The following is a 24,263-nucleotide window of genomic DNA, read 5'->3' as shown; positions in this document are numbered from 1 at the left end:
GTTGCACTACAAATAGAAATCTTTTTACATCCATACCTACCAGCTACTTTAAGGTCACCTTACTGCCAGTTGTGTAACCCATTTGCTAATATTTAAGTTAACAATTTGCAGCATTCATTTATATATTGCCTGAGACCACCTGGATGGAGCAACTCACTGCCTTACCTGAAACCACCTCTATGGAGCAGTTCACTTCCTCACCCAAGGCAGGAGAGACAGTCTTTTTAAATCCAACTCCAAATTCAAATATATATATATATATATATATATATATATATATATATATATATAAAGAAGAAATAGATAATTTTATTAAAATCAAGATTAAATGCACACATAATTCTGACACTTACCTACTTTTTAAATGCCAAGGTTTAATCTACCAAATAAATTCTGATGTGGCTTATACTAAAACAAGAAATTGGCTTTGATATAGAAAATGGATCAAAACACTAGTATTACCAGACCAATTGCTCCTCCTGCTTGTTTAAACCACAAGAAAGTTGTCACTGTTCCCAGTGATTTGGAATTAACTTCAACATAATTATCTGTCCTATCAAAAGGTTTCAAATTTGTACCTACAAGGCCTATCACCAATGAATTTAAGTCCATTACAGACACTTAATTTATAGACTGTTAATTAAATTATGGACTGTTAATTAATTAAGTCCATTACTACAGATTTCTTTCCACAGCATTTAAGACTACATGATTATTTTAATAAAAAATGGCCAGTATACTTTACACAAACGTCCTAACGCTAGTAGATGCCTTGACTTATCTAAACTCAACTAAATTTTCCTGGACACCTCCTACAGGGTAATTTGAAGCACTAGATTTTTATATCAGTATCTGCGAAAGAGAGATTAGTAACAGAAGCTTCAACAAACCTACTAAAAACATAATCTACTGAAGGAAAAATACTATGCACTTAAAATTTATGCAAAGTTAGTGGTATTGTTATTAAACCATCTGATAAGGGTGGGGCTGTTGTCATTTAGAGAAAAGACCTTTACAAGAAGGAAGAAATCAAGCAGCTTTCTGATACTAGTTTTTATAGACAGAACAGCTCAGACATCACTCCACAGTTACAGTCTACCATTCAAACCACTATTATTCATACCATTTCAGCAGGGCACCTCCCTGATTCCATACAGAATCTTATTGTAGCTAATCCTTGCTGTAGCTGTTTCTATCTTCTCCCTAAAATTCATAAGGAAAATAATCCTGGATGTCCTGTTGTATCCTCTTGTTCCTGCCCAACAGAAATAATATCCCAGTTTCTGGATGACATTTTTCCGCCAATTGTTCAGCATTTACCTACATATGTTATAGACTCTTCACACTTTCTACAAATCCTTGAATGCCTGACATACTAACGCTACCTGCCAACTCTTTGCTTTTTTCAATGCACATTAAAAGTTTGGACACGATTATCCCTAATAAAGATAGTCTGATGCAAGACCTGAGAATAACCCTTTGACTCCAAGTACTAGTCAAATTAGAGGACTTAGTTTGGTTACTAAAATGGGACCATCCTATGATAATCTCTTGGATTTATTGAGAAACATTTTTGAGGAATATACTGGACCTGTACCATTACACCCTTCTCCTAGTTCCACCCAGCTCTTGAATACACATGAAATATAGCACATCCTGATAAAAGGATGACCTTTATGCGTGACCTTTTTCAGTGAAGTTTGCAAATTCTTGTTTAAATACCACCACTATCTATTATAAACCTATGGACTCCCCTTCCTATTTACAATTCTTCACATTCCAAGGCCTGTAAAAGCTCCATCCCTCACTCACAGCTAAAGGTCCTGTGCTCACATATGTCCTCTTTCTCTGAAACCTTCTCCTCTCTCTCTCTCTCTCTCTCTCTCTCTCTCTCTCTCTCTCTCTCTCTCTCGCTTTCTCTCTCTCAGTGTGTGCGTGTTTGTGTGTGCATATATATATATATATATATATATATATATATATATATATATATATATATATATATATATATATATATATATATATATATGTGTGTGTGTGTGTGTGTGTGTGTGTGTGTGTGTGTGTGTGTGTGTGTGTGTGTTCTATATAGACATGTATAGACTAAAATGGTTAGGTAGATAACATTTATACAAGGTAGGTGTTTCTTATGTTTCTCATAGAGTGGCTAGAGCTATGTATGCATTTTTATTATTAAGAATGAATGCATTAATGCATTTTTTTTTTTTTAATCTGTTGACTTTTACGCGCACGAGACAGGGCGAGCTCAGCCCGCGCGCGCAGCTTACGAAAGTATAATCTTTACGCGTCGTTTGGAAGACGATAGATAACCTATTGCATACCCACCTCATAGCAGATCTCGCCTCCGCAACTGAAAACCGGGGAGACTTCACCAATTTACCGTATTCTGTCTACGACCCTTAAGGTAACCGATTAAGGACTATTTTCGATGGTTCAACTCTATTTTATGATAACCACATCAAGAGAGAGCGAGAGAGAGCTCGTTGGTACAGCGCTTCACAGAACGAAGAAACAGACCAAACTGGAGAAGGTTGAAGACTGCTTTACACTCAGTCTTATAGTCTTTTGAAACTTTACAATCATTCAACTCGGTTACTAGACACACACGACACCGAGTAATCTTTTTAAAGGTTTTTTGGGGGTCATTTTGCAGGAGTTAGAAATGAAGGCTAAAGATAGGGACCAAAGCTTGTCTGACTCTAGAGAACTAGATGGATCATATGACCAGCTTACTGGTAAGTTTGGAATTTGTTTTTACTAACAATAAAATCTGCAGTGTGTCAAAATTATATTGTCAGGTTCTGGCTATTTAAATCGCTGTATGCATGGCTTGTCAATGCGTAACTAATAAAACACTTTGTTAGAATGGTATCCCCGGACAAATAAACGGCATATTTTGTTGTTACTGCTTCTGGCATGCCGCGACGTCTTTCAATGTGTTTAATGGGTTTCTCTTTGCTGACCTGGCTTTTAGCAGAGTTTGATGATTGCACCTGTTAACACATCTGTCTTGACCGCTCGTTATATGGACTACTCGTCACGTCCGTAGCTAAACCGATGCGAATTTCTGTTCCCGTGATACTTATATCTATGCAAAGTATTTTTGGTTTATATTGGAGCCGGAATTCTTTTCACTCACTAATCTATCAAAACGGTTCATAAGCGTGCCCATTACACGCGGCAAAATAGAGGCATACTCTCACAATCCGTTTTATCTATCTTCCTTAATATAAGCGTGAACCACTGGGTGGACGGTAGCCTACTTCGGAGGAGAAGGTATGCAACCTAAGGATCTTGTACACTTACAAAGCAAAGCAACCTGGGATATCCATGAGTGAGAGGCTGCTGGAGGCTTAGTGGTTTCTATTGTAGAGTACAAGACAGGATGAGGAAACACTGATGTCAATTCCTCACGCAAGAATGAATGAGATTGCCTACAAGATCATTGACACATCTGGGTCCCAGGGGATTAGTAAGAAGTGAGTGGAATAAGCAGTGCTTAAAAAAACCAAACTGAAATTAGGGTTATTTTATTTTTGAAGCTGCCATCCTTGAAGTTTAATGGGAATTTTGTTTGCTCATCAGTCAAGAAGACCTTAGCTCAGATCCTGCAAGCATGCACTTGAGAAAGTGTCTTAAAGCCAATCCAAGCCAGGGGCACACACAGAGTTAAGGGGGCACAACCCAACAATCCCTTTGTTTGCTAGTCAGTCATAGGGGCAGAATTGTGTATAGACTTTTTAAAAAAAGACCCATTCCTTCTCCCTGTTCTGATGCTTCTTTACCTTCTCTTTGTTTTACTCTTTTTTACTGCTTCTGTGCTGAATCTGTGCTGAATCTGTGCTGAATCTGCTTTCACGCGTTCTCTGTGTTGTCTTCTCAGTCCTTGTTCCCTACTCATTTTCTGGGTGCTCTCTGACTTCTGTCATGAGAAAAATTTCGTTTATGTGCAATAATGTATATTTCATTTTAATAATATTGTCACCCGTAATTCCTGAGATATAAAACTACATAAGAATTATGCGATTTTTAACAAAAGGATCAAGTTACTGATGATATTTTTAATTTTACAAGCTTGTGCAATGTAGTTTGTAATGCCCCCTTTGGTAACTTAATTAGCTATTGCCTTTGCTTTAGTGGTCTGATATGTTTTGGTAGGAACTGGCTCTCAGTGAAATGATAGCTACTGAAACATTGAAAAGTTATTGGGTCATTGTGGGAAATGGAATACCTGTAGTAAATTTGTGTGCTGCTATGCATCCTGTAGTTTTGCTCAACAATCCAGGTTAAAACATAAAGCATTATGACTTTCATATTTACTTTTTACCTCCTGTGATTATAGTGGGGCATGGAAACATCTTACCGGGGCACAAGACATATTAAATTGGATTTAGTAACCCCCCTGTTCCAAGACTTGACTGAGATTATAAGTCATAAATCTCAATACCCTTCCTCTCCTTTTACCTTCATTTTCGTTTATCTTCCCAATGGAGTCAGAGTAAACAATATTTTCGGCATGTCCTGATATAGTATATTCATCTTGAGTAAGGGAGACACTACCGTGGGCATCTAGAAGATGCAGTTCCAAGTGTAAACTGAATTAAAAACTGAATTACAGAGAGAAAATCCAGTGTTGTTGTGCATGCTGTGACGGTGACCACAGTCTAAAGCAAATGAACAAAGGAGAGATACATCTTACATTTGACGGTTAGGAAGATGTAGTCAAAAGTGTCTCTTACCTTAAACTAGAGTGCTCAACACTTTTTTCCTATGTATTTTCTAATTTAATTTACATAATATATTTGTTATGCAAGCACAACTCCATGTACTGTGGATATTTCAGTCCATATTCATTATATGCTAACATTTGTTAGTCATGAACTTTTGACAGCATCACAGGGAGGTGCTGAGTGAAGGAAATTCACAGCTGGTCTTCTTATACTAGATTATCAGTCTACAACAATGGTCACCAACCTTTTTAATAGTATCATCTTTTGAAATCTGAACAGTATAAATTTTATTCTTAGGCTACATTAAAAATAAAACAACTGTATATTTCACAATATCCTCCAATTACGTAAAATGTACAGCTGGTACAGTTGCAACTTCAAATGACAATTTTCATCTTTGTTTTTAAAGTCTCTGAATAAGGAGTAGTCAGCGACCACTATCGCCTCTTCTCCATCTGCGAATGTTTTTTTTTTTTTTTGTGTGTGTGTCTGTGTATGCATGTGCATGTCTTGGGTGGCTAAAATGAAAAGAAGCTTCAGTATATTTCCCCCCTTTACTACCGCTCTGGTAAAAAATTAATTTTGAGCCTATCGTTAATCTTTCATCTTTAACATTTTTTTTATTAAATTGAACTTCAGAAGATAAGTGCCCTTGAATACATCCTTGAGTGTTGGTGCTCCAAGTTACTTATATTGGGCAAAGCTAGACTATATTGACATAGGCTATCACACAAATTGTTTTGTTATTAATTGCAGTGTATTAATCTCATTCTCACACACCAGGTGAAAGTCGTATGACTTTTCTTTCTTCACAGCCCCTCCTCAGCCATTTTTTCAGTCATATTTGAGGAGAGTTAGAGAAAAAAAAACACTATTTGTAATAGCCCTGCTTAATTAGCTATCTAAGCACTGATGCAGAGGGATGCAGTTATGGTCAATATGATAACTGCAGCAGTCATATTACTCAAACGGCTGATATGATCAACATGGGAGGTCTGGGAGATTGAGCTGTCAATTGTGATTGGTTGGTCACCACTACTCTACAGCATACTACTTATTTGCCAATTATATATGGTTACTTGAAAACACACCACTGGTCTTCCACATTGTAATGATGGATGGCTGTCTGTACGATTGTATCCTGTATGAGGTCTATAATTAGATATTCTATTATAGATCTTCTTCAGTGTTCCCAACACTTTCTCTTGCTTTCACACAGTTTTCCTGCTATGAATCCAAACTTGGAAGCCTCCTGTACTCATGTCTCCGTCAGTGCACTAAGCACGTCAACGTTCAGAAGATTTAAAGGTTTCCTATTGAGCACTGGTTTTAAAATAACTTCAGTCTATGCAGTGGTAGATGAGATAACTGACACTGTAGACTGCTTATTGTGCAGTATTTGAAAGAGCAATTTTGTTCCCCACAATGAGTGCTATATGTCTAGGGCCACCTGAAACCTTGCCAAGAGCTTGGGTTAAACATGCATCCTTTTGGACTGTTTGCACATTTACAGCACAGTGTCAGTAGGCTGATATTCGGACTGGGATGGCACAGTGCTATTTAGGACAATAAGAATTTGAAATGGCACATATCCAGATCGACCAAGGCCTGAGCTTTGACAGGTAATTTATTTGGCTTCTAAAACTAGATGCAGAGTTAAGTGGTCATTTGCACAGAAAGAACATTGTAGAATATTTGCCACACAGCCTCAAATGCTGCACACTGTTAAGCACAGTGACTCCTTAAAGTTAGCTCTGTTTTTAGCTTCAATGACCTTTTATTGTAATTTTTCCCTTGTTACTTGATCATTTAATTGGCAGAACTACTACCAGCATTTTACTTCACTATAGTAATGGCTCATTTGAAGTAACGAACAAAGCATGTGGATTGTAGCAAGTCTTCCCAATACGAGCCATTCATTTCATATAATTAACCTATAGTCATAACATGGTGTTTTGATCTTAACATTTCCTCAGCAGTGTAATCAAATTTTCAGCACACCAGTCTTCCTTTTTGGAGATCAGTATTCTATGAAAGTTCTATCTGCATATGCAGGAGGATACTTTAATTATTTTCTCTTAAATATGGTGAAAAATATGGAGTTTTTATTTGATCATTTGTTTCTTTTTTGCATTGCCTTTTTAGACCAAAGTCAAAATCATGACAAATCCATTAACCTAATAGCCAGCATGGCGGTCTATCTAAATGACACAAACATTAGGCAAACTGCCCAACACACCACTCTCCACCCACTGACTTGACTTTTACCTGGTCAACACCTGCACAGCTTCATTTCACAGCTTACCATTTCTTGGACTGAGTTAGACCTAGGCAGCCTTCCAACATCCTTCTTGTATTTTGTAAAAAGAAGATTGCATATTAGGATCCTACTTAAAATGGGCCTTCAGATCCATGTGTGCACTCAGCAGAACTCGACTCATCTAATTAAGTGATTTAATTCCTAGTGCGTTCTGAATAGGGCAGGTAAAGAATAGCTGGGCTTGGACTTTGAACAATATTTAAGGAGTTGGAGAGTACTTGTGAAACCCACTCATGGAGCTCATTTGGAGCTCTGGCATAGAACTTAATGTTGATCATATCTGGACTCCTCGTTCTGTCAGCAGTAGTATATCTCAGCGATGTGGGCCGGTGGTGTGAAAGTGTGTCTGTGTAGGAGAGGTAGGCATGACTCACAGCTTCAGAGGGTGCGCTGTAGATATGTGACGGGACTGACCTGTGTTGCTTTAAGTTAGTGTGGGTGACTAAAAACCATCCCTTTGATATACCTTAAATGATATACAGAAATACATTACTGTAGATATAGCAGTCTGTTCACTCCAGCCCCCTTCTTTGCTATACCAAACGTTCAGAAGACAATTACTGAAGCCACGTTTCAAAAAGGTTTGAATTATCACGTATGTCAAATAAAATGATCCAGGGATATTGTTCCATATTTTTTACCCAGATGCTTGCTGTTAGATATAATTAGATGTTCATTTAAAATAATGCACACAATTTAGAGAAAAATATCCTTTGGGCATAATATATATATATATATATATATTTAGACACCCGTGAGTGACCTGTAACCAAGGTGAAGGCTGTTAAATATTTACTTGTGTAAAATCAGTTTTCTTTCACTTTACCTCACCTGCTGTTTCTCTGACCAAGGTAGCAGTCAGTTCCATTTCACTTCCATGAGACCTGTTCAATTCATGATGTCAGTGTGCATTCAGTTCTTAACCAAGTCATAAATTTCTCGCTTTTAAATGTGTGGAGGAACATGAGCAGAGCTGAATCTTCTTGAACAGGCAGGATGGAAGGATCAATTTGACTCCAACCCTCTAACCCTGCAAACTTTAGCTTTCAGCCCTTCATAATTCATATTCCGACTAATATTTTATGGAAGAGACACAGGAAAAAAAACAGGGTGCAGTTAAAGGCCTTCTAGCTCCATTATGTGCAGATGACTGAAATCCATCAAGTCTTTGTTATTTTGGGAGGAAAAGCATAGGCATTTTCACTCAGTTTGTAAAAATATTCACACACACACACACACACACACACACACACACACACACTTTTATATATATATATATATATATATATATATATATATATATATATATATATATATATATATATATATATATATATATATATATAAAAGAGAGAGATGTTCAAAGTACACAGAGTTTCCAGAGAAACAGGACGTTTAGGACAGATGAAGAACATCCCATTTCTCTGGAAACTTGGTTAAGTACACTGCATTTATTCATCTGGAACCTTCTTCATATATATATATATATATATATATATATATATATATATATAGAGAGAGAGAGAGAGAGAGAGAGAGAGAGAGAGAGAGAGAGAGTGCCGTAGAGAGAGTGTTAAACAAACATGATACACAAGAATACATCTAACATAAACACGTTACATTCAGACATTACGCCGACAATAACCAACACCCTGCACACTTTAACATGGGTTTATATACATTGAGACGAACAAGGTGCAGGTGTGGTTACAAACACAGCCCTCCCACTGCACGTGACGTGAGAAACCATGTGACCACGTGAGAAACCATGTGATATATATATATATATATATATATATATATATATATATGTGTGTGTGTGTGTAAAACTATATTTGTGTGAGTAGTTATACAAGCTTATTAAAGAACCACAAGGATGAGAGATGATTCACGATTCTTTAACTAGTTCAGCAAGTCATGCTGGTCAGTTGGATGGGCAGTTATGGTACAGTATACTGATGTGTTTTATGAATGGTTCCTTAGGGAGTCAGAGCTGTCTGTCTGCATGCTCAGCGGCCACATCCAGCCTCATCTCTCGCTCTTCCCCATGGGTGTATTTAATGGTGCATTCCCACAGCAGTGCTTTGTTAAATTGCTGATCATAGTGGCACTTTCCCTAGAAAGCCTGCTGGGAATTGTATCTTCTAACAGCTAAGAGAATGGGCATCATGGAGAGGGGGAAAGCACTTCAAATAAAGGCTTAAACATTCATTTCATTATTATCTTGGCTATTGCTAACACATCCCACAGTTTCACTGTAGCATTGAAATATGCATTAGCCTACAGTATAGTATTTTTATTTATTTATTTATTTGCCTTGCCTTGCCTTCTATCATGGTATCAAGTTCAAGTTTCAAGTTTCAAGTTTGGTTTATTTGTCACACACATATCATTATTGATTCTGCCTTTGCAATTCTAATAAACTGCAGGTTGCTAAATAAATATAAGGTAAAATGATGGGTATGGTTTTTCCAGTCATTGATAATTCATAGGATTTACAGTTGAATTTTGTATATACACCATATTCTGCTCCTTTCCTCCCTTCAGAGAGCATATCTTAAAAGCTGCACACTGATAGACAGATCATTGCTGAAAGGTCCTGTGCTCAGACGAATCCACAGTCTAGGATCGACATGGTTAACTTAGCCGTAGGTCTGGCCTCTTAGCCTTCCAAGCTCTTGCCCACACTGAGTGAATCAGTAGCCTCTGAATCACATCTCCCAAATAAAAAATCTGCAGAAACATATCTTCATATCAACATCCTGAACACAGTAGTATTCATTGTTAATTTAAAAGGTCTTTAAATAAAAAGAAGTTAATTCCCATACTTTACATAATTGAATTTTTGGCTTCTCTCTCTTCCTAATGCTGTGATTTCAGTTACTTATTATTAGCTACACAAACAATTTTTTCAAAGTCCTATTTATTTATTTATTTATTTATTTGTGGTCTATTTTTATGTATATGCGTGGAGAAATATAGAGCTTAAAAAGTGTTAGAAATAAATGTTTTTACAAGCTTGTGTTCATATTTGGAATCCACAAGAAAGTTTTTTCACCATAAATTAAGTTCAAAAGTTCAAATACTAAAAATTAAGAATGATTCAAACTATTTCTGCTACTACACATACAAAATAACTGTTTAGGTACTGGATATACAAATTGTGATTATGAATGTCAAATTGTGTTGAAATTTTGTGTCCATATAAAGTGGCTTTGCTTAGACTGGAGTAATAACCTGTTGATGAAAAACAAGGTAATAATGTAATCACAAATAAGTATGCTAGACAACTTTCATTGCATAGCATATATACTGGCTTACTTAAGCAGCATCCAGCATATGCAATGTCTTATTACAGCATGCAGTATTAGCATTTTCTGTACTGGCAGAGCAGAACTTGCTACCTGTACTAGTATATATGTAGTATTATATGACCTAAACCTTGCTTACAAATCAAACTGTAACATATTCGTGAATAATTAATTGAGTATTGGAAAGAAGTATCAGAACTGTTTGACTTTCTCTTGGCCTAACTACAACAATGGATGTGTGTTCAGTGTTGTAGCCTATGTGTTCAGTCATGTGAGTGAGTACCACTAGAAGGACACACAGAGTCATTGATGCAAAGCACCAAAGCTATTTCAGTGCTATTGTAACCGTAGTGTGGAACTGATGGAAGTTACATCAACCAAGATGAGTAAACCTCAACGGGACTTTCCTAAGTTCAGTAGGAGGGTTTAAACAATGAAGAGGCAAATCTGGATTTAATAAATGAATTACGACAACAATAGCAACTGTACAAATGCAATTCAGGCAAAAAAGTAATAAAAGAAATAAAGAAATATTCATTCTTCTGTCCATGTTTTAAGTTCAGTCCCTGGAGCCTCCCTTACGTGCATGCATATGTGTGTGTGTGTGTGTGTGTGTGTGTGTGTCCAGCAAAAAAACTTGCATGACCATGTCCTTTCTCTTTCTTAAGGCTCCTGCCATCTGTGGAGCTAGATGGTGCAGGACCAACGAGTTCACGGCATCGCTGGCTCGCCATCTCTTTCTCTCTCTCTCTCTCTCTCACTGCATCTGAATCCGAATGCAAATCTCCCAAACAAGATCTGTCCAACCCCCCCAAAACAACAACAACAACAACAAGAAAAAAACAGTCTGCATAGTGCAGAAACAACTGTTACAGCTCACCCTCAAAGCGCAAAAAAAAGAAATCCCAATCATCAGTGCAACTGGCATTTTGTAACATTCTCAGCAAGGCACTAGCATGACAATGACTATTTCTATATAAAAACATGGCTGCATGAGCATGTTATTCAACACATAAGCTACACCGAACAAACTCACTTTGGTAAATTTACATACACAGACATTATACATAGGTATTTTCACAATTCTCCTAACTGATTTTACTTTTCAGGGTTTGAAGGTCACATATAAAACAGAAGACTCACCCTCGTTATCATGACTTGTTATCAGTATTTCTCTATTGTGACCACATCCAAACATATCAACTGCGTCACAGGCTAGTCAAATTTGTGGAAGGCTAACTTACTGGGGCTAAATGTGATAACGGCTGTATACCACTTAAACAAGGTGATAACTTGTGATAACTTTGGGGTAAGATCTCTAAGCACTCTTCTGACCCTTTTACCCACTTTGCTATAAAACAACTCTTTAGTGCACTCTCTGTGCTCTCATCCATGAGGGGAGAAAAATGACAACGTGTTGGGGAAAACTTTCACTCACTGAACAGTGGGGGCACTATCACTAAATTGAACTCTTCCCTTGCATGAGAAATTTAGGTGGGTTACATCCTTCCCCCACTAAATCTGCATGCGTCCTCGCATGTAGGAAACTCATCTTAAATTGTTTCAGAGGGCCTTGAATAACTAATATTTGGCCCCAGATCATAGTCAAGAGTGTGGGAAAATGCCTTGTCAAGTCCACCAGGTATAGACTCCATAACCAGGATCAAAGGATTTCTCAATCATGTGGACCTCCTAGGTTCCATACCTCCTCCTAATAACTGAGTGGCAGTAGGTTCAGGTTCATTTTCTAATTTGTGGGAAAGCTCATCAGTATCCATAGGTTCTGCCTTGTCTTCTATGTCTTGACTAACTATCTGACCTGATGGGGTCTTACACTGTTTGTGTCATCGACTGACTGTTGAACCAGACTATCCAGTTGATCATCTTGCATAGGCGATACTTGAAGATGATATGCAGGTTCTTCTGCATTTATGTCAGACTTTATAAATCTCTCATTGCTTGGTATGGACTCTTCCTTCCACCCAACCTCTATGGCAGGCTGAATATCTGATATGCTTGATTCACCCTCTGAACTGGACTGATCCTCAATGGTGGGAAGTACTTGTTCTCTTTCCTCAGGAATTTCAATAGTCTCTACCCAGGATGTAGCATGGGGGGAATGGTACCCAACCATCTCACATACAAGAACTGGATGTATGCCCTTCTCTACCTTTTCCAGACATTGATTTAGTGGCTCAATCCCCTCTTCTGACTCAAGTGTTGGAGGACATGTCATACTCCTTGGAGGTCTTGGCAGAGTAAGTTCTATGGCAGGGGCATGTAGAAACCCACAAGGCAACAGCAAATCTCTATGCAGGGTTCTCTCTGAACATTCTGCACCCATAGGTGTCACAACGTAGACTGGAGTGTCAGTAGTTTGCTTCATAATCCTGTACATGACTGGGCTCCATCTGTCTGCCCTAAACATTTCTTACGAGCACCTGGTCACCTGTTTCTAGGGTAGACTCTCTGACCTTGGCATCATATCTCACTTTATTTCTCTGTGCTACTTCGTTACAGTGCTCAATGGCCAATTTTTAGCTCTCCTGGAGGCTATCCTGTAATGTCTTCACATATTCCAGATGTGACACATTTCTGGGACCTTCAGGGGTCATTCCAAAAGCAAGGTCAATAGGAAGGCTTGGCTGCCTACCAAACATAAGATGGTAGGGAGAGAATCCAGTTGTGTCATTCTTAGTACAATTATACACATGTACCAGTGGCTGGACATAATCTCTCTACCTTACTTTGTCCTCTTCCTGAAGAGTTCCCAACATTTATAACAGTGTTCTATTGAATCTCTCCGTGGGGTTTCCACATGGATGGTAGGATGTAGTGTTGTGCTCATGCTCTTCTTCCAGCTCGACTTGATAATATCCTGACTTAAGATCTATGAGTGAGAACCATTTGCTTAGCACAAGAATAAAGATAATAAACACAAATCCCCCCCCCCCCCCCCACAAAAATACTCAACCCAATATACTATGGGTAATTGGCTTATTATCTGCATTTCTCTTTTATAACCACATCCAAATCCACATCCACTTCCAAAAACTGCGTTACAGGCTAGTCAGGTTTGTGAAAGGCTAACAAGGAAACGTACCGGAGCTAAACACAGTAATGACTGTATACCACTTAAACAAGGTAATAACTTGTGATAATTTTGGGGTAAGAGCTCTAAGCACTCCTCTGACCGTTTTAAGCATGTTGCTATAAAACAACTCTTTAGTGCACTCTCAAAAGAAAAATATTGATGTGGAGTTTCTCTGCGGTCTTATCCATGGGGGGAGAAAAATAATGACTGTGGTGGGGAAAAGATATGCTCACTGTACAGTGGGGACACTATCACTATCACTAAATTGCATGAAAAATTGAGGTAGGTTACTTATGACAAATTCTATTAAACATGAGTGAGTTACAAGCCAGGTTAATAAAGTGCTTGCATCTAAAAACTCTTGCTTCAGAATGTTTGGTGTTGACTTAGGTCAAGCTTATTTACTCATCAGAATTTACTTAAAGCATATTTGCTCATCTGAATTTATTTACTTTAAACTTGTCTGAATTTACTGGAAGTAAAGGATTCTTCACCTCTGCCTTTTTTGTATTTGTACTATAAAGCAACCTTTGGTTTGAGAAAGGTGACATATAAATGAAAGATTTGTAATTATTGTTGTCAAGCTGAGTAGGTAGAGGCAGAGCTGAATGCAGGTTCAGTAAAACCAGGGTTTAATATATATCTAGAATCTAAAAACATGGAATAACTGGTAGAAGTCAAAAACAGAAAAAGCAGAAAACCAGGCAAACTGAATAGCCAAAGGCTAGGCAAAAAAAAGAGAACAGTGAGGCACGGAAACAATAACAGCTTGGTACACACTAGAAAGAACTGAGCAAGTCTTTTCAGTAAATAAGACACAAGGTTTAAATACACAGGAAAATTAAACATGGTAATTAAGAATAGGTGGCACTAATAAACAAGGGAATTGGAATGAACAGTGTTGACAAGAAGATCATGGGAAATGTAGTCCACAGAGATGGAGACAGGAATGCTTGGAGGACTGGATGTGATAGTTGCTGTCTTTCTTCTTATTGTTATTAATATACAGTGCTAACATGCAGTAAAGGAAGGCCTAATGTTAATGACCACTTGCATCTTCAATTCATTTTTAAGAACATTACAATTTTGAGGATCATGTGTTTCTTTAATGTAGAGCAATGTCTCTTGAGACCGAACATGTTCCTGACTTAGTAGCAAAAGGTCTCTACACTGTCCCCTCATCTGCCAGAGAGCCATAATCAATCCAGATGAATTAGAATTACTTGCAGGTTTGTTAGAGGGACAAAGACATTCATTTAAAGACCTTTGCCTTTCCTATAAATATGTTGATTTATAAACATATCATTTATGTACTTTGTAGTATGCAAGCTAGCAGTATAACAATATTTAACCATATGCAGAAAATTGAATTAGGGAAGGGATACTCCGGAGGGAAAAATAAGGGTTTTGGATAAAGTGAAAAGGAAAAGATCATTCTAAAAAGTTCAGACAATATATCATTACTATTTACCCAGTGGTCTAATTTGAAGGGAGAAGGAGCATATGGTTGTGAAGGAATATAGACTTCTTATACAACTCTTCATGTCTGCTCTGGCACACAAATAATGAAAACTGACAGACGATTACTCATTAGCAGAATTCCTTTATAGTATAACAGAATGTACTATGACTGATCGATGATCTGAAATTGGCAAATCGCCAGAAAAGCAAAGCTATCCCTTTTGCTACCTTGTATTTAAGGTTCTACAGGAAAACAGTCTGTAATCCTCGGGTGACATGACAGTTTGATCTGTGTTGAAACTTTCATAGAGTAGAGAGAGAAAACAACAGCAAGTACCCCTCAAGGGGTATGAAAAGGTTGTCTTCCGCACAAATCGATGGGCAGTATATGAAGAATGCGCCTCAGGTTGTATTAAAGCTGGTCTTTTTGGGCAGAACCCCAGTTAGGAACTGTACCTGGAGGGCCGGGGAGATACAGTTTCTGAGGATCAGGGCATGCAGGTAAATGGGAATTGAATACGTAGACAACTGTCTTTATAAAGAAATTATTCTTTCTAATGCAGCAAATCAAAATGATATTTGTGGTTTGTATATCTCTGAACTCCACTGAAGCTAGTAACTGATAAGCAGCTGTCCATTGTCATTTGTCCATTGGCTTCTCTAATCAATTTCAAGCTCAACTTTTAGCCCGAGTGTTGAATTAACACATCTAGTACTTATATAGGTCCAAATGTACACTGTACCCTCTAGATATTATTACAACAATGAGACTTTTATTGGATAGCAATTTACCAAAGAGTAATTACAGAAAAATAAACATTAGCCCATGTTATATTGGTAACTGACAGACTGCAAAGCAAATGATTGACCAGTGCAGTCTGATGCAGTTACTCTACTACACTATAGTTTCTTCCATTACATAATGAAGATGTATTTTATGACAGCTGGGTTCTCAGTTGATATACTAACTTTGTTAGATACTAGTATGAATACTTTTGCAAACGCGGCTGTGCACCATTCCTATCAGTGAAATTTAATAGGAAACCGGCAGAAAGCGCTATACTATACGAAATGACTCTTTTTTAGTGTTACTAAAAAATTACTTCGACATCTTCAATTTCCACTCCACATTTACTGTATCTATTATAGTAATTTAATCCACTTTGTTACTTTGGTGAGTTCATAAACTCAACATTTTGTAAGTCTGATTGAACTGCAAGACATCAGCAGACATAGCTATTATTTTTGGTACTTAAAACCTGAGTTGGTTATAATTGAAAATGCCTGATAGCTGAATGTAATGGCTGAATGAAATCAGGATTGAATGTAATAACACAGAGCAGAGGATATGGGCCAGTAATACGTTAGAGCATAGCCATGTTGTTTATCTGAAAGTACTGCTTCTTATAGGATTAAACACTGCGTTGTAGGTTTTAGCAAATTGTGGTTGGAGTGTGATTGCACTGTGAGCAGTGGTAAGCCATTACATGTTAAACCACCATTTAATTTGAGAAAACGTTACCTAAATTTTGTAGTGTATGGAGCAATATATTTTCTGTATACTGCACAGAAGCTCAAAAACATTCAATTGCCTGAGAATTGCAGGACAAAATTTCTCTTTTTGCAAGAGTGCGCATTGTTACAATTTCCTACATGCTGCAGATATTTAGAAATAAACATCTATGACCACCATGTCATTATGAAAGTGAAACAGGAAAACATTTTCACACTCAGTTACAGGGCAGATGATTATATCTAGAATTTAATTTACACTTTCTCTTTTTAGTCTGTAGGCAATCATAAGCTTTTTATAATAGCTTCTTGATTATAACTTATTATGTCTAATTGTGCAAAGCTGTATTGCAGTCAGAACACAAAAACAGCCTTTGTAATGTAAGAGAATCATAATAAAAACTTAAAAGTATTTAGACTCAAAGCAGCCACTACAGGCCCTGTTTGAGAACAGGGTCTCTGTGTCCTTTTTTGCATTTACAAAGTTTCCTTCCTTTGCTCCTCTGTTTACTGTCAGAGACATGAGACACCCCTAAAGTGCTAAACTGGGGGTCACATTGAATCATGTCCTGTCTCATCAGCTTAGGTGTTTTTGAGGCGGCTTTTGAGGGCAGATGATCATGGCAGTCTCCTTTAGAAAATTTCTCTCCTCCTTGCTGGGGTCTAAGCGGGTGCTTGAGCAAGTCCGGATGTGCTTTATGCTCCAGCTCTTAAGAGTTCAGAATTTGAGCTGCTGGCACTGCCACTCCTATCCCCACATCTCCTTGGTCTCCCTCCCCAGTGCTTTTGTGGGTAGGCTTGGGCCAGAGACACCTAATAAGTCCCATGGACATTGTGCTAATGCAGACAGTGATGTGACGACTTTTACCCCCAGCAACAGAGAGGAATCAATACTCTTAACTCTGCCTTTGACAGACCTATCTGCCTGATTCTTTCATACACAGCAAGTGCTGGCTTTCAGTAAAATGGGCGTACACACACAAGCACTTGTGCGTTTGTGTGCACACACACATACAGGCATGGCATGCACGCAGAAGGTGTATAAAGTGTTGTAGTTGTTTTTTTTATAATGGACAAGCTGACATTAGTTTTTCTGATCCAGGATCCATGTTAACTTCATTGCAGCTCATGTTTATTTGTAGCCATTACAGGGACCTGGGTGTGATAGGAAACTCAAGGGCCACTTGGTATTCAGCTGCCATTCCAGCATCTTGGGCAGCTTTTTTACCCCTCATAATGAATGACGGGCAGACAGAGCTGGCTGCCAGCAGGAGTGGGAGGCAGCTTTGAAAGTGTGTGGCCCAGGAAATAGGCAGACGGTGGAGCTAATGGGGTTAGCATGGCACCGCATGGCTAAGACCTCTATCCCTCCGTGAATCATGTAGAAAGTTGGCCAAGTGTATCAAATCACTAAACACCTCTATTATGCTTTACCTTCCAGATCTCACTGGTCTGCCAGCTTTGGCAGTTGGTTTTAAAGATTTGCAGGGGTTGTTTATAGTTGGGGCGACAGCTTATGATGTCTTATCTGAAGAGCATTGCTGGTGAAGAATCATTTTTTCATGTGAAAACTGGCTACATTTACTCTGGTTGGACTGGTTGAAAATCTTGTTTTCTTTTACACACACACACACACACACACACACACACACCTCATTACTCTCTCCAGCTGCACCTTATCGCTATTGAACTCAGCCCACCATTAACAGCAGTCGATGCCAGAACTGAGAGGGCACACATAGCATCTTAAAGGAAGCAGAGGTTATCAGACAGGCAGGGGGCACAGGGAGGCAAAGCCATGCCTCGTCAACCCCACCTCAACAAGCACTGTCAGTCGGAGCAGGCAAAAAGGCCAGGATCAGAGGGAGCCATCGCGACTGGTGAGAGCAAGAACAACCTGTCTGTGTCTTCCACTCTCAGTCACTCAAAACAAGAACAGCACAGCAGAGCAGAGGTCACATCAATTGTCTGTTTCACTGTGCACTCCAAATTCCCTGACAAATTATTTTGGCAAGACGTAAACTGAGACATGTCTTAAGTTGCTGGTGTCTTAAATTACTGGTGGTGGACTGCCGGCGAATAGGCACCCTGTATTTTCCTCTGGGTGGATTTTCTTGCTCAAGTGTGTTGCAATTGCAAAAATGGACAATTCAAATGCCTGATTGAAGAATACATTTCACGTCAAATCTTTGATATTTCTTGGGTCTTCAGATTCCTTACATCAAAATAAGAGTTTTGACTGTGCTGTTTTTCAAGCAAACAAAAAATAAGCAACTTAGATAACATATTTAAATATAGTTTGATGAGGAAAAAATCTCCTCCTCTATCTTCAGCATTTCAGTAACTTTATTGGCAAGTCCATCAATAATTTAATGCCCCTAAAAATATTTAATGATGTGCTATCTGTTGATAGTATTTTTTACAGTGCTCAAACATATATGCAATTTTAAAATAGTAATTATTTGTACACTTCTCTAATGGTATCACTTTTTCTGAATTCACAGGGTTTGATTTTGGTTTTAAATGCACAATACTCCTGCAACCTGCACTTCAATCTTAGTGCTTTAACACTAAGTACAAATGTCATGACAAATGTCAGCTTTCTGTAAGGTGAAGTTTAGTTTATATAACTGAAGGACAAGTGAGGTGATGTAATATGCCATAAAGAGTGAGCTGTGCAGAGTGTTCCTGGTGGGTTGGCAGTAGGTATGGGGTTGATTATAAACAATGGTTAAGAGCAGTTAATGAGAGATAGCCATAATTATATGGTGGGGTTCAGTTATATGCAGGATTTGTTTGCTTATATCTAAAGATAGGTGTGCTATAGTGTTTGAGTTTTTTAGCTGGCCTAAATGGTTTTCTAGTTCTGCTAACTTCTGCTGCTTATGTTGTATTCAGCATAATGTCAGAATAACAGCAATTTTACATGCTTTAGAGTAGCTAAAATGTACAAATAACACTCTGAATCTTAATTAATTGATTCAGGCACCAGGTTTCAAGAAGAACCTGGTCTCACCAGGAACCAGGTTTCAGTAGGAACCAGGTCTCAACAGGAACCATGTCTAAAAAGGGAGTTATCCTCTGGCAGGCACTGGAAATTCACTGAAAGTACTGATATTGTTAGTTATAGTCACTTGATAGTAAAACTGTTAAGATTATTATGAAAGCAAAGATTGCATTCCACCAATGCAAACTCTAGGTAACTAACTATATGACTAAAAAATGTCTATGGTAGCTATAAGTGTGATTAGATGGTCCTTGAGCAATTAAATTTCATGTTAGCACCACATGGACCAGGTTGACATGTTGAGTTTCTTTTCCTGTGCTACTATTATCTCTAATGAGGTACCTGCTATAGGAGCTGTCCTGTTTCTCAAGCATAGCTCAGCACAGGCCAACTTGACATTGACACTATGTAGGCTCATATGAGTTTCATAATAGATAATTATGTGCCTGACTAAGCAATATGTGGTGCCTAAGACATATACTTTACCAGCAAGTTTGTTGGAGGCTCTGTAAAATTTTTCACCATTCTAGTCACTTAAAGCAAAATCCCTGTACTTTGTGATTGAAGCAAGTGAGGTGGAACAAAAGGTGCTAGTAGAAGTAATTACCAATTGCAAACCAGACAAAGGTGCTGGGGCAAGTGTGAGAGTATAGGCTGCTGTTTGGAATGAAGCACAACCAATAGTTTCCGATCTCTTTTGTACGAGTAACTCCATTTGTCGATAAATCAGAGTGTTCTCCTGAGTTCCATACTTCACCAGCACTTAGATGGTACAGGCCAGTGTGCTCAATCACAGGGCCTAAGGGTCAATTATAAAGAGAAAGGAAGGCAACACATGAGGAGAGAAGGTGGTCCAATAAGCCAATTAAACTGAATTTGATTGATCTGAGCTCCTGAATACTGTGAGCCATTGCTAGAATGCAAGAAGGATATCTCTTCTACACCATAGTAGTACTAACTACATTCATGTTTTATTTAACATCATATTTGTCCTCCTTCACAACTGAATCCAGGATGATGTTTTCAGCGTTTCGGTCCCTGGCCTGGCTGTCTCCGGAGTCAGCTTGTTAGCTACAAATTTTCAGAAAGGGGGTTCCGTCGTGCAGCGCTGAACCTGTCCAGTGCCTGAAATCCATAATGTCAGCTGTGCCCGGATGAGGCAAATGAGAGAGATGTTTTGTTGGACAAACATACAAGCTTGCAGGATCAGCAGCTAAAGTTAGTTTAGCTGTTACAGCTAGTATGGCTGATTGTAGGTTATGCAAGTTTTACAATTTCACAGTTCACAGTTCCAAATTTGGAGGCAAGGAGTAGATTTTGCTCCTAGTTTATTACTTTTTATTCAAATACAACAGAATCACTCTTTGGTGTTATAGTTCCTAAGAATTCTTCATGAGATCAGGGTGCTGAAACATTGTGGAATTAATGAGTAATTACTTCTTATCATATACAAGTATTTGTAGTGATACAAAACTCATATTGCAGGTGATAAACTTAAAAATCAATTCCAGCAGCATACACAACTGATTCTTTGAAAGCCCATTAGGTTTTTAAATATGCTTTCTTAAACCATGAATAATTTAACTATTAAAAAAGACAAACTACTTTAGACAGCTTTCGAAGTACTTGTAAATTGCCTTTTAATGTGGCAATGCTAGAAGTGATTAGTTAAGGCAAAACACTTCCCATGCCTTCCGTAACAATTTGCACATTTGCCTGTCATGAACCATGCTATATTAAGCCTTATTGGAAATATAACATGAAGTACCATAAGCAAAAACAATTGATGTTAAAAAGAAGCATCAGCTTGTGAACTCTTTCCATGCATCACAGAAGCCCTAGTTCCATAGTTACAAGAGTTGATAAATCCTGTCTCAGCATTCCTGGTTCTTTTAAATGACTGTATCAAATGCTCCTGTGCAGAGGTCTCCTCCCAGGACATTGTGTTTATGACACCCTGTTGGTCATGCTGCGGTTTCATAAGGTTTAAACGATGTCACTGGGCACAGAGGGCAGTGCGCTGGGTCTCGTTTGATTGATTGGTGGAGTGCTTGAAGTGACGGCGAGGCAATCGTTGACATGTGGCGTGCAGTGTCAATGAAATTAGCGGCAGGGTGGGCTGATACGAGATGTGATTCAGCGGGAGAGACAGAGAAACAGGTGCGAACAGTGCATAAGAATAAGGGCAGGCTAGAGCACATTGCACCAGGGACGCATTAATTTAAATACTTTCTCACTGGGAAATAATTACCAGCTGGTAATTACAGTAGCTGGGCGACAGAGGTGGGCGTGCATGCACGAGCAATTTAAGTCTGGAGAAACTTGTGCATGAGCATGATTCTTACCATATTTACATAGAAATGAGAAAACAATAAACATGTCTAGATTTAGCTATAGGTAACCAGGGTGCTGACAATAGACTTAATTTCTCTTTCACTCATTCCCTCAGTTTATAAGCATACAGCAAACTGCAGACTTACAGGAAGCCATATAGGCTTATTTATTTCCATCTTATTAGAAAGAGTTCAACCTATGCATTCTGGGTAGGTCCAGTATTGCCAATACTACTGTGTTAACTTGGAGCTAGTTCCTTTTTACCCTTTTGTGGCTTACTTTGAGAAATTCTAAAGCTCTGGCAGAAATGTATTTATTTATTTCAGTGGGCAAGCTCATCTAATTAAAGTAAATGCTACTGACCAAACACATTAGAGCATTTAATGTTTTTTAATTGTGTGGGCACATTAAATGGGCAATTATTCAAAAAATTAAAGCTGTTTCCAAAAACTTTACAATGTAAAAACATTCACCCAGTAGTAACTAAGCAGGTACTTGTGTAGAAATGACTGATAATTAGGTTCTTGGCGCATGCAGTCTGACAAATTTCAAGTTATGCAACACAGATAAAAAAGGGTCTTTTTAGAAATCAACAGTACAGTTAAATGCAAAGTAGAAATGAGTGTGAGGTGGTTTGTTTGCATAGATGAACTGGGTTAAGATTGCTAATATTGTCAATGGTAGCGCTGCTTTTTTATGTCTTGACCAGCAACTTCCAGGCCATGTTGGAACAAGGAATTTCTAAATATGTTCACTATTGGGTGGCCAAGGCAACTTTAGGGGTTCAAGTACATAGAGCAAAAAAATATGTATAATTGTCAAAAATGATAAAGGAAAAATTCTACTTTTTCTAATTGTTAATTCCCTTGTCATCAAAACACAGACAGATGCATAATTTTGGGGACACACAAAACAGACTGAAGAACTAACATCTACTGCTAGCAACTGCTGATCACCTTTGATCAACTCACTGTCACCCCTCATTGCATGTGTACATTTACACTTGAACACACCATCAGACTAAAGTTGATGAATGACTGATGTATATTCGTAAAAGAATAGCTGAAAAGGAAACCACTGCATCCTGCAGGCTTCTTATAATGAGTATGTTGAATTTTGAGTGACCTCTTCTTCAGCTCTTACATCTCCATAAAATTGCAAATGGTAATATGAAGGAAATGACAAATGTTCCACCTATTTTCTAATAGTTACCACAACAAAACTACTTTTTTAGCACCCTGACTTGGTATATTAGGCAACATTGCCACCAAAAAAGAAAACCTTATACAGTTTATGACTGTATTATCTCATTTCAAGTCACATTAAGACTGGACATACAATCAGAAAACTCTCCCTTATGGCCATTTGGTGATGGAAATTCAGAATAAACAATCAGCCAGAACAGCAAGGACAACCAACTAGAGCCAACAGTGTGCAACACTGAATACGGGCAGTGATTGATCATTGATGCCCTCCAATGGCCTGACATTGTCTGAAGGATGATATTCGGGTGTGTGTCCCTAGCCTTACATTAAGTTTGAAATAAATCTCCATTGTCAAAATTGCAGTAAGACCATAGAGGGAGGTCAATATTCATGAGACAAATCAGAATGACATTACAAGAAGGCATAATATGTACACTTAAAATCGTTTCATGAGACTACAAGTTGAGTCTTGAGTCTGATCTGAGTAGCTGACTTTTGAGGTTTTATTACAGAATTTTTGTGTAGTCTTGTTATTAACTGTAGACAATGTACCATGGTGGATGACCACTGGTCAGAGAGAGAGAAGGCAGAGATGGCACAGTGAAAAGTCCCAGGATGCTATGCGCCTCCCTACAGTTTGTAAACTAGTTAAGAATGAATGTTTAATGTTGTCTAAAAAAGTTTGATTTGCATTTAATGAGCTTGGTCTGCTTCCCTCAGTGTCTTAGCATTTATTAGAATGTTACCCTCTTCGTGTGTGTCTGTCATTTTAGTTATTTCCTCCCCATTTTCAAGTTCAAGTTTTTGTTTGTGGCTTTACTTTTTTTTTGCTGCAAATAACACATTCACTGGAGCTGTGATGTTTTATGAATGCTTCTTTGTGCTGATACTACAAAATTATTTTTTAAAAAAGTAAGTCCTTGTATTTATTATAGAATACTTGTCTAAAGGCAAGAACAGAAATGCTGTAGACAGATAAATGCAGCATTTAAAAGAAACAGGCAAAACAACTTGACATGGTTTTTAATATGTTAATTTTGTATAGCAAATATGCCAGCTAACTATTGCATAAGATACACCAGGTGAAGTTCTAAAGTTTTAAAATAAAGTTACCTGTTAATAATACCTCAGCTAGATGAGCTGACAACTTCAACTAACTAATAGCTTCATGATAGCCTACAGGTTGAAGGAATTTAGCTGGTTACCTTTATGCACCACATCTACTGCCTCCTCATATGACATTTTTCTAAGGTTTCTGTAAGGTTTTT

General features: G+C 38.0%; 1 protein-coding gene across 1 annotated transcript in view; it reads left to right on the top strand.

Moving 5' to 3' along the window:
* Positions 1-2,323: 2,323 nt before the first annotated feature.
* The window catches only part of LOC113590661 (A-type potassium channel modulatory protein KCNIP2), a 138,472-nt gene continuing 116,532 nt past the window's right edge, over positions 2,324-24,263 (top strand). Inside the window, exon 1 of the mRNA XM_035529793.2 lies at positions 2,324-2,756. Within this exon, the coding sequence (XP_035385686.1) occupies positions 2,684-2,756 (73 nt within the window). The 5' untranslated portion in view covers positions 2,324-2,683. The remainder of the gene's footprint in view (positions 2,757-24,263) is intronic.

This window comes from Electrophorus electricus, chromosome 5 (assembly GCF_041902795.1).
Source record: "Electrophorus electricus isolate QZ-2024a chromosome 5, ASM4190279v1, whole genome shotgun sequence".
Classification (NCBI taxonomy): domain Eukaryota; kingdom Metazoa; phylum Chordata; class Actinopteri; order Gymnotiformes; family Gymnotidae; genus Electrophorus; species Electrophorus electricus.
This window is presented reverse-complemented; position numbering and strand designations above follow the sequence as displayed.